The sequence below is a fragment of the Pseudophryne corroboree genome, chromosome 2 (assembly GCF_028390025.1).
Source record: "Pseudophryne corroboree isolate aPseCor3 chromosome 2, aPseCor3.hap2, whole genome shotgun sequence".
In the NCBI taxonomy this organism is placed as follows: Eukaryota; Metazoa; Chordata; class Amphibia; order Anura; family Myobatrachidae; genus Pseudophryne; species Pseudophryne corroboree.
The window spans coordinates 747,471,415-747,490,511 of NC_086445.1; the positions used below are offsets into that span (position 1 = coordinate 747,471,415).

Sequence of the window (19,097 nt, forward strand, 5' to 3'; positions counted from 1 at the left end):
CACTTTGGTCTGGTTTAACAGTTTTACGTGGCTAAACTTGGCTTGTCTGGGTGTGATCAGAATGAAAAAAGCAAACCAACTAAATGATTTACATATTGCCCCCTCTATCTCCCGTCACTTTAGACCGGAGATCGGGCACGATAAACAAGTGAATCACCCCCATTAAGCGTATCCAACTATTAAGATGATGTTTCAAGCCTTGGAGAGAGAGAAGAAGCGGAGTAGTTACCCAAGCCAATTGGCTTCTGCCATTTACAGTGTTAGAAATGACAGAAGCTGATTGGATACTTTAGGTTATGTCTCCACTTTATTTCTCTCCAAGGCTTGATACTGTACATCCCTCCTTATGTATGTGATGTGCCGTTCCGAATAGCACAACACATCATCCACATTGTAAGATTTACCTCACACCCAATGAAGGTGCGCAGGAAAACTTACGATATCGGAGGTACTGTAACTGGCTGATATGTGCAGAGAATAGCATCCGTGTCATTGATTTGACCCCTCTGACTGTAAGGGGTAAATTTAATAACTGTCAGTTTTTTGTACCCGCTGATGATGATCTGTTTTACCTGAGGGTATTAAAACTGTAATTGTAATAAATTCATCAGGCCGGTTTAGCAGTTATTACAGTTGCCATATTAAATCCATTGGGCAAAGCCAACCATCATCTGCGGCTTTGAAAAAACGATGGTTAGTAAATTTGTCCCTAAGCCACGGTATTGAACTGTCAGAACAAATGAAGTCACCCAAACCAACTGAAATTGTTTACTGTTAAACCAGAATACTTCAAGAAGCTGGCAAGGCTGACTATAGGCTGGTTCTTGACCTCTGGTTCTTCTTCTAGTACCTTGTTCTGAAGTCAAGTGTGTATTTTTGCTAGGCATCAGATGACTGACACATAAGTTATTTAACAGCCCCTATGCCCATCCACAGAGTTGCTGATTCTTGCGGTATTGTATTATTGGAACTGAACAGTGACCATATTCAGCTGGGTGGTACTTGTTAGCTGCGACAGTATTTTTTTGTTCAAATGCTTCATTACAAACTACCTCAAACCTTCCTTAGTAATTTGTATGAATGTTTCTTTATTTGTATGTTTTAAGTTAACACTACATTTCAGGTCACAGCAATGTCATACCCCTGAGGGGTTATATACCATGCGATCTTCCATTTGAAAAAATAGGCCTAAACTTTTTCTTTCTGAGAAGTTGCTTTTCTGTAATCTGTTCTGCAGCTTTGCCTGGTCTGCTTAGAATGTGAAAGCCTAGATAAAATACAGTTTTCAGCAGTGTGTTTAGTGCTGATGTGTGAGTATCATGGTATGGCTTTTCTTGGGTTACATGTCCAAATTTCAAAGTGAAGAAAACGTCTTTATTCTGAAATATACACCACTGATGTTGAAACAGTAAACGGTGAGCTGCCCTCTGTGTATGTGTGTGTATGTGTATATATATATATATATAACACTCTGTATGTATATGGTATACACGCTTATTGTATATATGTAATGATGACAAGACTCTAAAGAGGGGAAAAAAATGGTATTCTGCTGTTTTTTAAAATAATTCCTCTCTTTTTCAGGTATGGCATCACAGCTGCAGGTGTTTTCCCCTCCTTCAATATCGTCCAGTGCCTTCTGTAGTGCAAAGAAACTCAAAGTTGAGCCGTCTGGCTGGGATGTTACGGGGCAGGGTAACAGCAACAAGTATTACGCACATAGCAAAAACCTCTCACTCGCTCAAGGGCATACAAGTTCATCTCACCAGGTAGCTCATTTCAGTCTACCTGCATACGAGCCCAGTCTCCTTATCCCAGCCACTGCAGCAGAGCGCATAGTGGTAACTGCCGCAGATAGCACAGGCAGCGGAGCCACCACCTCATTTCAGAGCAGCCAGATCTTAAACCACAGAAGCAACGTTTCTTTATTGGAACCTTACCAAAAATGCGGACTGAAAAGAAAAAGTGAAGAGGTGGACAGCAACGGTAGCGTGCAGATTATTGATGAACGGCCACCTCTGATGCTGCAAAACAGAACCGCGGTGGGTGCAGCTGCCACAACCACCACTGTAACCACTAAAAGCAGCAGTTCCAATGGAGAGGGCGACTACCAACTCGTTCAGCATGAAATCCTGTGTTCCATGACCAACAGCTATGAGGTTTTAGAGTTTTTGGGCCGAGGGACATTTGGTCAAGTGGCCAAATGTTGGAAGCGGAGCACAAAGGAAATCGTTGCCATTAAAATCCTAAAGAATCATCCTTCCTATGCCAGACAAGGTCAGATAGAAGTTAGCATCCTCTCGCGCTTGAGCAGTGAAAATGCAGATGAGTACAACTTTGTGCGGTCATATGAGTGCTTCCAGCACAAGAATCACACTTGCCTTGTTTTTGAAATGTTGGAGCAGAACCTATATGACTTCCTTAAGCAAAACAAGTTCAGCCCTCTTCCTTTGAAGTATATTAGACCCATTTTACAGCAAGTTGCCACTGCCCTAATGAAGCTGAAAAGTTTAGGACTGATTCATGCCGATCTGAAACCAGAGAACATCATGTTGGTTGATCCAGTACGCCAGCCTTATAGAGTGAAGGTGATAGACTTTGGCTCTGCCAGTCATGTTTCAAAAGCTGTGTGCTCAACCTACTTACAGTCCCGGTACTACAGGTAAGAGTTTTATGTCATGTCTCTACAATTATATACTAGCATTGTGATTCTGGTATCTCCACACTGATTCTTTTGTTTACATTCCAGTGATACCATTATGCGGTGTCATGTTTTAAACATGTTCCCAGATGCAGTGTTTGCATTGGAGAATTTCAGGTTGAATGTCATTCTGCGTTATCAAAAATATTTGTGAGATGCTAGATTATATTGCACATCCTTTCTGAGCATTTTGATTGGCCCTCAGAACTAGAGCGACATATACTGAACTTCTTAGGTTCCTAGGCTTCACCAGACCAACTTACAGTATTTTCTGATTAAAATGGGAGACTTATAGGATACAATTTAAATGATTTGCTTTGTGCCATCAGGGCTTGTAAATTGGCATCACAACCACTACATTGCTCATTTTCTGCTGCGGGGTACACTGGGCTCCACAAGTCTGGACAATGGGGTGTAGAGTAGGATCTTGATCCGAGGCACCAACAGGCTCAAAGCTTTGACCTTCTTCCCAAGATGCATAGCGCTGCCTCCTATATCACCCCGCCTCCCAGCACAGGAGCTCAGTTTGTCAGTTGGTGCTGCAGTAAGCAGGCACTTAACAGAGAGGCTGCTCAAAGCAGCCCTGAGAGAAGCTTTTTATGAGGTAAAAAGTGAAGACTTCAAGGGCAGCAGCGGTGGTAAATGTCTTGTGACATTCACTGCTGCAGCTCCATCTCTCCCCAGCGGCGCTGTACACACCCGAGCCCTGGTTGCTGGGTACCTACAGCGGAGGCTCCGGTTTTCTTCATGTTAGACACACACGGCTGGGGCTTTCCAGGATCGCGTGGCCGCGCTTCGGGAGGTGGTAAGTGGGTCCCGCTCGCGGGACCCGGTCTTTAATGTGATCCGACGCGGTCAGTGGGAGGCGGGCCGCGCGCGCTGGCGGTGGACACTGTGGATACAGGCGATACCACTAGATCACCAGGGCATAGGCGCAGGTCAGGTTTTCTCTTAAAACCGATTTTCTCTAACGTCCTAGAGGATGCTGGGAATCCGTAAGGACCATGGGGAATAGACGGGCTCCGCAGGAGATAGGGCACTTTAAGAAAGCTTTGGATTCTGGGTGTGCACTGGCTCCTCCCTCTATTCCCCTCCTCCAGACCTCAGTTTTACACTGTGCCCAGAGGGAAATGGGTGCACTGCAGGGAGCTCCCCTGAGTTCTCTGCCTAGAAAGCATTTTTGTTTGGATTTTTTCTCTATTTTTTACAGGGAGCACTGCTGGCAACAGGCTCCCTGCATCGAGGGACTGAGGAGAGAGGGGCAGACCTACTTAAATGATAGGCTCTGCTTCCTCGGCTATTGGACACCAATAGCTCCAGAGGGGATGAACACAGGTTCGTCCTGGGCGTTCACTCCCAGAGCCGCGCCGCCGTTCTCCTCACAGAGCCAGAAGAAAAGAAGTCAGAAGACGTCTCAGGCGGCAGAAGCCTTCAGAGCTTCACTGAGGTAACGCACAGCATTGCAGCTGTGCGTCATTGCTCCACACACCTCACACACTCCGGTCACTGTAAGGGTGCAGGGCGCAGGGGGGGCGCCCTGGGCAGCAATATAAACACCTCTCTGATGGCAAAAGACTATATACATGTACAGGTGGGCACTGTACATGTATATAAAAGAGCCCCCGCCATTTTTCAATAACTTTGAGCGGGACAGAAGCCCGCCGCCGAGGGGGCGGGGCTTCTCCCTCAGCACTCACCAGCGCCATTTTCTCTCCACAGCACCGCTGAGAGGAAGCTCCCCGGACTCTCCCCTGCTTTACACACGGTGAAAGGGGGTTTTGAAGGAGAGGGGGGGCACATAATTGGCGTTTTATTACTACAGAGCGCTACTGGGGAAAAGCATTCTGTGTTTCTTTCCAGGGGTATAGCGTTGGGGTGTGTGCTGGCATACTCTCTCTCTCTCTCTCTCCAAAGGGCCTTAAAGGGGACACTGTCTTCAGAAAAAGAGTTTCCCTGTGTGGGTGAAGTTTGTCGGTACGCGTGTGTCGACATGTTTGACGAGGAAGGCTCGCTTAATGTGGAGGGGGAGTGCTTGAATGTCAGGTCGCCGTCGGCAACGCCGACACCGGACTGGGTGGATATGCTGAACGTCTTAAATGCAAATGTAAATTTACTGCATAAAAGGTTAGACAAGGCTGAAGCTAGGGATCAGTCAGGTAGCCAGACCATGCCTGTCCCTGTGGCGCCAGGTCCTTCGGGGTCTCAAAAGCTCACCATATCCCAGGTTGATGGCACAGATACCGACACAGATACTGACTCTAGTGTCAACTATGAAGATGCAAAATTACAGCCGAAGGTGGCAAAGGGTATTCGTTACATGATTATTGCCATTAAAGAGGTTTTGCATATCACTGAGGAACCCCCTGTCCCTGACACGAGGGTACACATGTATAAAGGGAAAAAGCCTGAGGTCACTTTTCCGTCCTCATTTGAGCTAAGCGAATTGTGCGAAAAGGCTTGGGAATCTCCAGATAGGAGACCACAAGTTCCCAAAAGGATTCTTATGGCGTATTATCCCTTTCCACAAAAGGATAGGATACGATGGGAATCTTCGCCTGAAGTAGACAAGGCGCTGACACGCTTATCCAAGAAGGTGGCACTACCTTCTCAGGATACAGCTTCCCTCAAGGATCCTGCTGATCGCAAGCAGGAAATTACCATGAAGCACATTTACACTCATTCAGGTACTATTGTTAGACCGGCTATGGCGTCGGTCTGGGTTTGTAGTGCTGTCGTGGCATGGGCAGATTACTTATCTACGGAGCTTGACACCTTAGATAGGGATGCCATTTTAATGACCTTAGAGCATATCAGAGATGCTGCCTTGTATATGAGAGATGCTCAAAGAGACATTTGTTTACTAAGCTCCAGAATAAACGCTATGTCTATTTCTGCTAGGCGACTCTTGTGGACCAGACAGTGGACGGGAGACGCCGACTCAAAGCGGCATATGGAGTCATTGCCTTACAAGGGGGAGGGGTTGTTTGGAGACGGCCTCTCGGACCTTGTCTCTACTGCTACGGCCGGTAAATCGAATTTTTTGCCTTATGTTCCCCCGCAGCATGCTAAGAAGGTACCCCATTATCAGATGCAGTCCTTTCGTTCCAATAAGAGCAAGAAGGTACGGGGATCGTCCTTTTTTGCCAGAGGTAAAGGCAAGGGAAAAAAGCTTTACACAGCTAGTCCCCAGGAGCAGAAGTCCTCCCCTGCATCTGCAAAGTCCACCGCATGACGCTGGGGCTTCCCGGGGGGAGGCAGATCAAGTGGGGGCACGTCTTCGATTTGTCAGCCACGTCTGGGTTCACTCGCAGGTGGATCCCTGGGCATTAGAGATTGTTTCTCAGGCATACAGACTGGAATTCGAAGACATGCCTCCTTGCCGGTTTTTCAAATCGGCTCTGCCGACTTCCCCGTCAGAGAGGGAGCTAGTGTTAGCTGCAATCCAAAAATTGTATATTCAACAGGTGATAGTCAAAGTTCCTCATCTCCAACAAGGAGAGGGATATTACTCAACCCTGTTTGTGGTCCCGAAACCAGACTGTTCGGTCAGACCCATTTTAAATCTAAAATCCCTGAAGCTGTACTTGAAGAGATTCAAGTTCAAAATGGAATCACTCAGGGCGGTTATCGCCAGCCTGGAGGGGGGGGATTGGATGGTGTCCCTGGACATAAAGGATGCATACCTTCATGTTCCGATATTCCCCCCTCACCAGGCGTTCCTGAGATTTGCAGTACAGGACTGTCACTACCAATTTCAGACGTTGCCGTTTGGGCTTTCCACGGCCCCGAGAATTTTCACCAAGGTAATGGCGGAAATGATGGTGCTCCTGCGCAAGCAGGGTGTCACAATTATCCCATACTTGGACGATCTCCTCATAAAGGCGAGATCTCAGGAGAAGTTGCTGGACAGCGTGTGTCTGTCCATGAAGACGTTGCAAATGCACGGTTGGATTCTCAATATACCGAAGTCCCAGCTAGTCCCTGCAACGCGTCTGACCTTTTTGGGCCTGATTCTAGACACAGACCAGAAGAGGGTTTTTCTTCTGATGGAAAAGGTTCAGGAGCTCATAGCCCTGGTTAGCCCTGGTCAGGAACCTATTGAAGCCAAAAAAGGTTTCAGTGCATCATTGCACACGGGTTCTGGGGAAGATGGTGGCTTCATACGAGGCCATCCCCTTCGGCAGGTTCCATGCGAGGACCTTTCAATGGGACCTATTGGACAAATGGTCCGGGTCCCATTTACAAATGCTTCAAAGGATAACCCCGTCTCCCAGGACCAGGGTATCTCTCCTGTGGTGGCTACACAGTGCTCACCTACTAGAGGGTTGCAGGTTCGGCATTCAGGACTGGGTCCTGGTGACCACGGACGCAAGCCTCCGAGGCTGGTTAGCGGTCACGCTAGGAAGAAATTTCCAAGGTCTCTGGTCAAATCTAGAGACTTGTCTCCACATCAACGTCCTGGAGTTGAGGGCCATATACAACGCCCTATGTCAGGCGGAGGAATTGCTTCGGGACAAACCGGTTCTGATTCAGTCGGACAATGTCACGGCAGTGGCCATGGCAGAAGCGACCAGGATTCTACGCAGTGTTCATCCCAGGGGTGGACAACTGGGAGGCGGACTTCCTCAGCAGGCACGACCTGCATCCGGGAGAGTGGGGACTTCATCAAGAAGTCTTCGCACAGATCATGGGTCGGTGGGGACTGCCTCAGATAGACATGATGGCATCCCGTCTCAACAAAAAGCTAAAGCTGTATTGCGCCAGGTCAAGAGTCCCTCGGGCGGTAGCGGTAGACGCTCTGGTGACACCTTGGGTATTCAGATCGGTCTATGTGTTTTCTCCTCTTCCTCTCATACCCAAGGTGTTGAGAATAATGAGAATAAGCAGGGTCAGAACAATCCTCATTGTTCCAGATTGGCCACGGAGGTCTTGGTATCCGGAGCTGCAAGAGTTGCTCACAGAATTTCCGTGGCCTTTTCCTCTAAGGCAGGACCTGCTGCAGCAGGGGCCCTGTCTGTTCCAAGACTTACCGCGGCTGCGTTTGACGGCATGGCGGTTGAACGCCGGATCCTAGCGGAAAAAGGGATTCTGGAAGAGGTCATTCCTACCCTGATCAAGGCTAGGAAGGACGTGACATCGAAACATTATCACCGTATATGGCGAAAATGTTTCTTGGTGTGAGGCCAAAGCTGCTCCTACGGAGGAGTTCCATTTGGGCCGTCTATTTCACTTCCTTCAAACAGGAGTGAATTTGGGCCTTAAACTAGGGTCCATAAAGGTCCAAATTTCGGCCTTATCCATTTTCTTTCAAAGAGAATTGGCCTCTCTTCCTGAAGTACAGACTTTTGTTAAGGGGGTGCTGCATATTCAGCCTCCTTTTGTACCTCCGGTGGCGCCTTGGGATCTTAACGTGGTATTACGTTTCCTCAAGTCCCCTTGGTTTGAACCACTCAAAACAGTGGAGTTGAAATACCTCACTTGGAAAGTGGTCATGTTGTTGGCATTAGCTTCGGCAAGGCGTGTTTCAGAATTGGCGGCTTTATCACATAAAAGCCCATACCTGGTTTTTCACGTGGATAGGGCGGCGTTGAGGACTCGTCGTCAATTTTTGCCAAAAGTGGTCTCATCTTTTCATATGAACAAACCTATTGTCGTGCCTGTGGCTACACGGGACTTTGAGGATTCCGAGTCCCTGGATGTGGTCAGGGCTTTGAAGATTTATGTGACCAGAACAGCTAGGATCAGGAAGACTGAGGCTCTGTTTGTTCTGTATGTGGCCAACAAGGTTGGCGCTCCTGCTTCAAAGCAGACTATTGCTCGCTGGATCTGTAACACGATTCAGCAGGCGCATTCTACGGCAGGATTGCCATTGCCTAAATCGGTTAAGGCCCATTCCCCTAGGAAGGTGGGCTCTTCTTGGGCGGCTACCCGAGGGGTCTCGGCAATACAGTTGTGCCGAGCAGCTACTGGGTCGGGGTCAAACACCTTTGCGTAGTTCTATAAGTTTGATACCGTGGCTGAGGAGGACCTTCTGTTTGCTCAATCTGTGCTGCAGAGTCATCCGCACTCTCCCGCCCGTTTGGGAGCTTTGGTATAATCCCCATGGTCCTTACGGAGTCCCAGCATCCTCGAGGACGTTAGAGAAAATAGGATTTTACTTACCGGTAAATCTATTTCTCGTAGTCCGTAGAGGATGCTGGGCGCCCGTCCCAAGTGCGGACTTCTTCTGCATGACTTGTATATAGTTATGGCTTACATAAGGGTTATGTTGTAGTTTTATCGGTTGGACCGAGGCTATGTTGTTCATACTGTTAACTGGGTAGTTTATCACAAGTTATACGGTGTGGCTGGTATGAATCTCGCCCTTAGATTTACAAAAATCCTTCCTTGTACTGTCCATCTCCTCTGGGTACAGTTTCCCTAACTGATGTCTGGAGGAGGGGCATAGAGGGAGGAGCCAGTGCACACCCAGAATCCAAAGCTTTCTTAAAGTGCCCTATCTCCTGCGGAGCCCGTCTATTCCCCATGGTCCTTACGGAGTCCCAGCATCCTCTACGGACTACGAGAAATAGATTTACCGGTAAGTAAAATCCTATTTCTCTAACGTCCTAGCTCCTCCATCTATATTCCCCTCCTCCAGACCTCAGTTAGAATCTGTGCCCGGACGGAGCTGGGTGCATTTTAGTGAGCTCTCCTGAGCTTGCTAATAAAGTATTTTGTTAGGTTTTTTATTTTCAGAGAGATCTGCTGGCAACAGACTCTCTGCTACGTGGGACTGAGGGGAGAGAAGCAAACCTACTAACTGCGGATAGGTTGCGCTTCTTAGGCTACTGGACACCATTAGCTCCAGAGGGATCGAACACAGGAACTCACCCTTGGTCGTCCGTTCCCGGAGCCGCGCCGCCGTCCCCCTCGCAGAGCCAGAAGACGGAAGCCGGCGAGTGAAGCAAGAAGACATCAAAATCGGCGGCAGAAGACTCCTGTCTTCATATGAGGTAGCGCACAGCACTGCAGCTGTGCGCCATTGCTCCCACACTAACCCACACACTCCGGTCACTGTAGGGCGCAGGGGTGGGGGGGGGGGGGGGTGCCCTGGTCAGCAATTGAGTACCTCCTGGCAAAATAGAGCATATATACAGCTGGGCACTGTATATATGCATGAGCCCCCGCCATTATTTTTCACAAAATCGCGGGACAGAAGCCCGCCGCTGAGGGGGCGGGGCTTCTTCCTCAGCACTCACCAGCGCCATTTTCTCTCCACAGCTCCGCTGAGAGGAAGCTCCCCAGGCTCTCCCCTGCAGAATCACGGTAGAAAGAGGGTAAAAAGAGAGGGGATGCACATAAATTTAGCGCAAATTCATTAATAGAGCAGCTACTGGGTAAACACTAAGTTACTGTGTAATTCCTGGGTTATATAGCGCTGGGGTGTGTGCTGGCATACTTTCTCTCTCTCTCTCTCTCTCTCTCTCTCTCTCTCTCTCTCTCTCTCTCTCTCTCTCTCTCTCTCTCTCTCTCTCTCTCTCTCTCTCCAAAAGGCCTTGTGGGGGTTCTGTCCTCAAATAGAGCATCCCCTGTGTGTGTGGTGTGTCTGTACGATTGTGTCGACATGTTTGACGAGGAAGGCTATGTGGAAGCAGAGCAGGTGCAGTTGAATGTGGTGTCTCCGCCGACGGCGCCGACACCTGATTGGATGGATATGTGGAAGGTGTTAAATGATAATGTAAACTCCTTGCATAAAAGGTTGGATAAAGCTGAAGCCTTGGGGCAGTCAGGGTCTTAACCCATGCCTGATCCTACAGCGTCAGGGTCTCAGAAGCGCCCACTATCCCAAATTGTTGACACAGATATCGACACGGATTCTGACTCCAGTGTCGATGGCGATGATGCAAAGTTGCAGCCTAAAATGGCTAAAGCCATCCGCTACATGATTATAGCAATGAAGGATGTATTGCACATTTCAGAGGTAAACCCTGTCCCTGACAAGAGGGTTTATATGTTTGGGGAAAAAAGGCAAGAAGTGACTTTTCCCCCTTTTACATGAGTTAAATGAGTTATGTGAAAAAGCTTGGGATTCTCCTGAAAGGAAAGTGCAGATTCCCAAACGGTTGCTTATGGCGTATCCTTTCCCGCCAACGGACAGGATACGCTGGGAATCCTCCCCTAGAGTAGACAAAGCTTTGACACGCTTATCTAAGAAGGTGGCCCTGCCGTCACAGGATACGGCCTCCCTAAAGGATCCTGCGGATAGGAAGCAGGAAGGTATCCTGAAGTCTGTTTATACACATTCCGGTACCATGCTGAGGCCGGCAATTGCGTCGGCCTGGATGTGTAGTGCTGTAGCGGCATGGACATATACTCTGTCTGAGGAACTGGATACCTTGGACAAGGATACTATTTTACTGACCCTGGGGCATCTAAAGGACGCTGTCCTATATATGAGGGATGCCCAGATGGACATTTGCCTACTGGGCTCTAGAATAAATGCAATGTCGATTTCTGCCAGAAGGGTCCTGTGGACTCAGCAATGGACAGGTGATGCCGACTCAAAAAAGCACATTGAGGTTTTACACTACAAGGGAGAGGAATTGTTTGGGGACGGTCTCTCGGACCTAGTTTCCACAGCTACGGCTGGGAAGTCAAATTTTTTGCCATATATTCCCTCACAGCCTAAGAAAGCACCGTATTACCAAATGCAGTCCTTTCGATCGCAAAAAGGCAAGAAAGTCAGAGGTGCGTCCTTTCTTGGCAGGGGTAGAGGAAAGAAACTGCACAATACAGCTAGTTCCCAGGAACAGAAATACTCCCCGGCTTCCACTAAATCCACCGCATGACGCTGGGGCTCCACAGGTGGAGCCGGGAGCGGTGGGGGCGCGTCTTCGAAATTTCAGCCACCAGTGAGTTCGCTCACAGGTGGATCCCTGCGCTATACAGATTGTGTCTCAGGGATACAAGCTGGAATTCGAAGTGATGCCCCCTCACCGCTTCCTCAAATCGGCCCTGCCAGCTTCCCCTTTAGAAAGGGAGGTAGTGTTAGCGGCAATTCACAAGTGTTATCTCCAGCAGGTGGTGGTAAAGGTTCCCCCTCCTTCAACAGGGAAGGGGTTACTATTCCACAATGTTTGTGGTACCGAAACCGGACGGTTCGGTCAGACCCATATTGAATTTAAAATCCCTGAACATTTACCTGAAAAGGTTAAAGTTCAAGATGGAATCGCTCAGAGCGGTAATTGCAAGCCTGGAAGAGGGGGATTTTATGGTGTCTCTGGACATAAAGGATGCTTACCTGCATGTCCCCATTTATCCACCTCATCAGGAGTACCTCAGATTTGTGGTACAGGACTGCCATTACCAATTCCAGACGTTGCCGTTTGATCTGTCCACGGCACCGAGAATATTTACCAAGGTAATGGCGGAAAAGATGGTGCTCCTACGATATCCCATACTTGGACGATCTCCTCATAAAGGCGAGGTCCAGAGAGCAGTTGCTCATCAGCGTAGCACACTCTCAGGAAGTGTTGCAACAGCACGGCTGGATTCTGAATATTCCAAAGTCGCAGCTGATTCCTATGACGCGTCTGCCCTTCCTGGGCATGATTCTGGACACGGACCAGAAGAAGGTGTTTCTCCCGGCGGAGAAAGCTCGGGAGCTCGTGACTCTGGTCAGAGACCTCTTAAAACCAAAACAGGTGTCGGTGCATCAATGCACGCGAGTCCTGGGAAAGATGGTGGCGTCATACGAAGCCATTCCCTTCGGCAGGTTCCATGCGATGAACTTTCAGTGGGACCTGTTGGACAAGTGGTCCGGGTCGCATCGGCTGATCACCCTATCCACCAGGGCCAGGGTGTCTCTTCTGTGGTGGCTGCAGAGTGCTCACCTTCTCGAGGGCCGCAGGTTCGGCATACAGGACTGGGTCCTGGTGACCACGGATGCAAGCATCCGAGGATGGGGGGGCAGTCACTCAGGGAAGAAACTTCCAAGGGCTGTGGTCAAGTCAGGAGACTTGTCTGCACATCAATATCCTGGAACTAAGGGCCATATACAACGCCCTGAGTCAAGCGGAGCCTCTGCATTACAACCAACCGGTGCTGATTCAGTCAGACAACATCACTGCAGCGGCTCATGTAAACCGCCAGGGCGGCACAAGAAGCAGGGTGGCGATGGCGGAAGCCACCAGAATTCTTCGTTGGGCGGAGAATCGCGTGCAAGCACGGTCAGCAGTGTTCATTCCGGGAGTGGACAACTGGGAAGCAGACTTCCTCAGCAGGCACGACCTCCACACGGGAGAGTGGGGACTTCATCAACAAGTCTTCACACAGATTACAAATCGATGGGAACTGCCACAGGTGGACATGATGGCATACCGCCTCAACAAAAAGCTACAAAGGTATTGCGCCAGGTCAAGAGACCATCAGGCGGTAGCTGTGGACGCACTAGTAACACCGTGGGTGTTCCAGTCGGTCTATGTGTTTCCTCCTCTTCCTCTCATACCCAAGGTGCTGAGAATCGTAAGAAAAAGAGGAGTGAGAACAATACTCATTGTTCTGGATTGGCCAAGAAGGACTTGGTACCCGGAACTGCAAGAAATGCTCACAGAGCACCCATGGCCTCTGCCTCTCGGACAGGATCTGTTGCAACAAGGGCCCTGTCTGTTCCAAGACTTACCGCGGCTGCGTTTGACGGCATGGCGGTTGAACGCCGGATCCTAGCGGAAAAAGGCATTCCGGATGAAGTTATTCCTACGCTGATAAAGGCTAGGAAGGACGTGACCGCAAAACATTATCACCGTATATGGCGAAAATATGTTGCTTGGTGTGAGGCCAGGAAGGCCCCTACAGAGGAATTCCAGCTGGGCCGGTTCCTGCACTTCCTACAGTCAGGAGTGACTATGGGCTTAAAATTAGGGTCCATAAAGGTCCAGATTTCGGCCCTATCCATTTTCTTTCAAAAGGAACTGGCTTCACTTCCTGAGGTTCAGACATTTGTAAAGGGAGTGCTGCATATTCAGCCCCCTTTTGTGCCACCAGTGGCACCTTGGGATCTTAACGTGGTGTTGAGTTTCCTGAAATCTCACTGGTTTGAGCCACTTAAGACCGTGGAGCTAAAGTATCTCACGTGGAAAGTGGTCATGCTATTGGCCTTAGCTTCGGCTAGACGTGTGTCAGAATTGGCGGCTTTGTCATGTAAAAGCCCCTATCTGGTTTTCCATATGGACATGGCAGAATTACGGACTCGTCCGCAATTTCTGCCGAAGGTGGTGTCATCTTTTCATTTGAACCAACCTATTGTGGTGCCTGCGGCTACTCGTGACTTGGAGGATTCCAAGTTGCTAGATGTAGTCAGGGCTTTGAAGATTTATGTAACCAGAACGGCTGGAGTCAGGAAAACTGACTCGCTGTTTATCCTGTATGCATCCAACAAGCTGGGTGCTCCTGCTTCAAGGCAAACTATTGCTCGCTGGATCTGTAACACGATTCAGCAAGCTCATTCTGCGGCTGGATTACCGCATCCAAAATCAGTAAAAGCCCATTCCACAAGGAAGGTGGGCTCTTCTTGGGCGGCTGCCCGAGGGGTCTCGGCATTACAGCTTTGCCGAGCAGCTACTTGGTCGGGTTCAAACACTTTTTTGCAAAATTCTACAAGTTTGATACCCTGGCTGAGGAGGACCTTGTGTTTGCCCATTCGGTGCTGCAGAGTCATCCGCACTCTCCCGCCCGTTTGGGAGCTTTGGTATAATCCCCATGGTCCTTACGGAGTCCCCAGCATCCACTAGGACGTTCGAGAAAATAGGATTTTACTTACCGGTAAATCTATTTCTCGTAGTCCGTAGAGGATGCTGGGCGCCCGTCCCAAGTGCTGACTACTTCTGCAATACTTGTATATAGTTATTGCTTAATTAAGGGTTATGTTATGTTGGCATCCGTTTGTTGATGCTCTGTTGTTGTTCATACTGTTGACTGGGTAAGTTATCACAAGTTATACGGTGTGATTGGTGTGGCTGGTATGAGTCTTACCCTGGATTCCAAAATCCTTTCCTTGTAATGTCAGCTCTTCCGGCCACAGTTTCCTTAACTGAGGTCTGGAGGAGGGGCATAGAGGGAGGAGCCAGTGCACACCAGTAGTCCTAATTCTTTCTTAGAGTGCCCTTTCTCCTGCGAAGCCCGTCTATTCCCCATGGTCCTTACGGAGTCCCCAGCATCCACTACGGACTACGAGAAATAGATTTACCGGTGAGTAAAATCTTAATTTTTAATATCGCCCACGGCAAATCCTCCTATGTAAAGCCGCCTGGTTGTCAGCACTGTGCCTTTACATGACACTTAAGTATTCTACCTGGCTTTTTAGTCAGTGTTAGTAAGAAAGAGTGCATTTAGTCCGGGGTTTATAGTACAATTACCCTGTGATATATACATCCAGTTTCTTACTGTGTAGTGTTATATCTATTGACTATATAGCTGTGTAAGCTAGTCCAGTGCAGTATTATTGTCTGTAATAACCTCTGCATTGTACAAACTGTGACTATTTGTGTGTGCATTGATAGCTGAGTGGTGTCCAACTCGTGTCTTTCACTCAACTTGCTATCACTATATTCTATAACCTGAGGGGGCTGGTGCGTCAGGTGTTATTTAATATAGGATTTTCACAAAGATATACTGTATTACGTATTTTTCTCCGTGATTTAGTCGCCATATCTCTCCTTTATCTCTGCTGGTGCTGACTACACTGCGCAGGAGTTTGGGTTTAGGGATATAGTGCTGCTAATAATTGTACTGTGTTACCTCATACTGCAAGTTATATCATGTCTGCTTCTGAGGGTAACGGTTCTGGGGCGCAACACACTGCTGGTGTTGCTGAAGCCACAGGCACATATGGGGAGAATATAGCAGCTGTGGGCTCTGGTTCTGGGGGCTCCTTGCCCCCCAGTGGGATTGTGGCAACGGAGGCACATACTGACCCTCCGTGGGCCGCTTTTTCCACGCTTCTGCATACGCTAGTTCATAAACTAACACCCCCTATGGGACTTCCAATGCCGGTACAACCGTATGTGGTCCCTGCAGCTAACCCGCCGTGGGCGGACAATTTATCTGCTCAATTAAAGAAGTTGAACCAGTCCCTGACTACTAAAAAGTCTGACCAACGCTCGCCTAAGTCCAAGAGGTCCTCTAAGCGAGCGCTCGTCTCCTCACAATCCACTGCTGTCACTGACATCTCGTCTGATGAAGACAGTACATACACTGACTAGTGATGAGCGGATTCGGTTTTACTCGGTTTTACTCGGTTCTCAAAACCGAATCTTATTGGCTCACTGATGTCACGTGTTTTGGATAGCCAATAAGATTCGGTTTTGAGAACCGAGTAAAACCGAGTAAAACCGAATCCGCTCATCACTAACACTGACCCCACAGGTTCTGACTCTGATACGGCTGATGGGGAGGGTAGTTCACATGTGGATGTTCCTGATCTTTTGGAGGCTATTAAGTTAATTCTGCAGATTACGGATGATCCCGAGCCATCCGTTCCTCCTAAGAAACCAGATAGGTTCAAGCTTTAGAAGGTGATTAAACAAGTTTTACCTCACTGACCACCTAGTGGATATACGTCAGGAACCCTGGCAAAGTACGAAGTTTGTGCCTCAAAAGAAGATGCTGGCTCACTATCCCCTCACGCCAGAGCTGTCTAAGAATTGGGAAACGCCTCCTCCAGTAGGCTCGCATGTGGCTAGGATGGTGGTTTCCTCAGCTCTACCTGTCACTACCGTCACGTCACTGAAAGAGCCTACGGATAAAAGTGTCGAGGGTTGTCTGAAAGCGATTTACACCCTCATGGGTGCTGCACAAAGGCCCACTATTGCAGCTACATGGGCTGCAGAGGCTATTGATGCATGGGCCTTGGAGTTAGAAGCTGATATCTCCTCTGACCATGCTAGACAATGCTTGTCATATATTGTCACAGCTTCTCGCTATATTAAAGAGGCGGCTTCTGATGCCGGTATCCTAGCAGCCAAGGCCTCTACTACGTCAGTCCTGGCTTGCCGGATATTGTGGCTGAGATCCTGATCTGTGGATCTGGACTCTAGAAAAACCCTGGAGGTACTCCCTTTCAAGGGGGTATTCTGTTTAAGGAGGACTTAAATAAGATAGTGGCTGACTTGGCTACTGCCAAAACTGCCTGTCTGCCTAATACAGCTCCTTCTGTGTCGAAGGCCAAAGGCACGTCCTTTCGCCCCTTTCGTCCTTCTACCTGAAGGACGAAAGGGGCGAAAGGACGTGCCTTTGGCCTTCGACACAGAAGGAGCTGTATTAGGCAGACAGGCAGTTTTGGCAGTAGCCAAGTCAGCCACTATCTAAGCGTACCATAAGCAGGCCTGCACTTCCAAACCTGGTAAGCCGAAGTCCAAAAGAGCCTGGGCTGCCCGTCAGCCAGCAGCCAAGACCGATAAGCCTGCCGCATGATGGGGCGGGCCTCCCCCCTGGGGGATCCCAGGGTGGGGGGCCGGCTTCTAGGGTATACCCAGGAATGGTTGAAGACCACTTTAGATGCCTGGGTACGGGAAGTCGTCACTCGAGGTTACGCCATATCCTTCAAAAACCGACCCCCTCATCGATTTTGCCAGACGTCCCGTCAAAGGCAAACACTCTGCATTCGGTGGTACAGAGCCTCCTGGATACAGGAGTCGTAGTACAGGTGCCTCTTGCTCAGAGGGGCCGGGGGTACTATTCTCCGCTGTTTCTAGTCCCGAAACCGAATGGGTCCTCCCCGCACATTCTCAACCTCAAGGCACTGAACAAGTTTGTGAAGGTTTCCAAGTTCCGTATGGAAACCCTTCGCTCTATAGTTCTGGCCTTGGAACCTGGGGACTACATGGTCTCCCTGGACATACAGGATGCTTACCTGCATATTCCTATAGCAGTGTCGTCATCAACAATACCTGAGGTTCGCTATTGGCAACCTCCATTACCAGTTTCGGGCGTTACCTTTTGGTTTAACAACTGCTCCGCGAGTCTTCACCAAAGTTATGGCGGTGATGACGGTGGTACTCCGCCGTCAATGTGTCGGGATACTGCCGTATCTGGACGACTTGTTAATCCTGGCAAATTCCCCAGATCTTCTCCTGCGTCATCTGGATATGACGGTCCGGTTTCTACAAGCCCACGGGTGGCTCATCAACTGGAAGAAATCCTCCCTGGTCCCTGCTCAGAGCATGGTGCATCTGGGAGCGCTGTTGGACACTCGCAACCAGAGGTTGTTCTTGTCTCAGGAGAAAGTCCTGAAACTTCAGGACAGGATTCGTTGCTTCCTTTCTCGTCCGCAAGTGTCGATACATTCGGCAATGCAGGTGCTGGTCCTCATGGTATCAGCATTCGACATGGTGGAGTATGCTCAATTTCATTCTCACTCCCTCCAGAAGCTGATTCTAGCCAAGTGGCGGTTTGCCTCACCGGATCAGGTCTCAAATGATCTCTTTGACTCCGGAGGTCCGTCTGTCGCGTCTCTGGTGCTCCAGGACCGACAATTGTGCAGAGGCCGTCCCTTCTGGATATCCAACTGGGTCCTGTTAACGACAGATGCCAGTCTAAGAGGTTGGGGTGCGGTGCTGGAGCAGCACTCCTTGCAAGGTCGGTGGACCAAGGAGGAATCTCTTCTCTCGATCAACATTCTGGAATTGCGGGCGGTCTTCAATGCGTTGAAGCTAGCCCAGCATTTGATTCAGAACCGTCCTGTTCAAGTACAGTCGGACAACGCCACCATAGTGGCTTACATAAATCATCAAGTCTGCACTCGAAGCCATTTGGCAATGAAGGAAGCCTCACGGATTCTACGTTGGGCAGAACGCCATCTACCGGCAATTTCGGCAATATTCATTCCGGGAGTCCTGAATTGGGAAGCGGACTTTCTCAGTCGTCAGGACGTGCATGCCGGCGAGTGGGGCCTCCATCCAGAAGTGTTTCAACTCCTCGTGGAAAGGTGGGGTCTTCCAGATGTGGATCTGATGGCGTCTCGACACAATCACAAGGTTCCGGTCTTCGGAGCAAGGACAATGGATCCTCAAGCAGCATTCGTGGATGCGCTGGCAGTGCCGTGGAGGTTTCGGCTGCCGTACGTGTTCCCTCCGGTGTCACTCCTGCCCAGGATAATTCGGAAGTTCAAGCAAGAAAAAGGAAATCTGCTTCTCATAGCTCCGGCGTGGCCCAGACGGCACTGGTTCTCAGACCTGCAAGGCCTATCGTCGGAGCGTCCACTTCTACTTCCACAACGCCCAGATCTCCTCGTTCAGGGCCCCTGTGTCTACCAGGACATAGCCCGGCTGTCTTTGACGGCGTGGCTCTTGAAGCTTCCGTCTTAAGAGCTAAGGGTTTTTCTGAAGAGGTCATTAAAACTATGTTGCGGGCCCGGAAA

The 19,097-nt window shown here is 49.3% G+C and overlaps 1 protein-coding gene across 4 annotated transcripts in view; it reads left to right on the top strand.

Moving 5' to 3' along the window:
* HIPK1 (homeodomain interacting protein kinase 1) overlaps window positions 1-19,097 on the top strand; it is a 172,182-nt gene that overhangs the window by 22,930 nt on the left and 130,155 nt on the right. For all 4 annotated transcript variants that reach the window (XM_063955420.1, XM_063955419.1, XM_063955421.1 and 1 more), the window contains exon 2: window positions 1,585-2,662. In XM_063955420.1, the coding sequence (XP_063811490.1) occupies window positions 1,587-2,662 (1,076 nt within the window). In that variant the 5' untranslated portion in view covers window positions 1,585-1,586. The remainder of the gene's footprint in view (window positions 1-1,584; window positions 2,663-19,097) is intronic.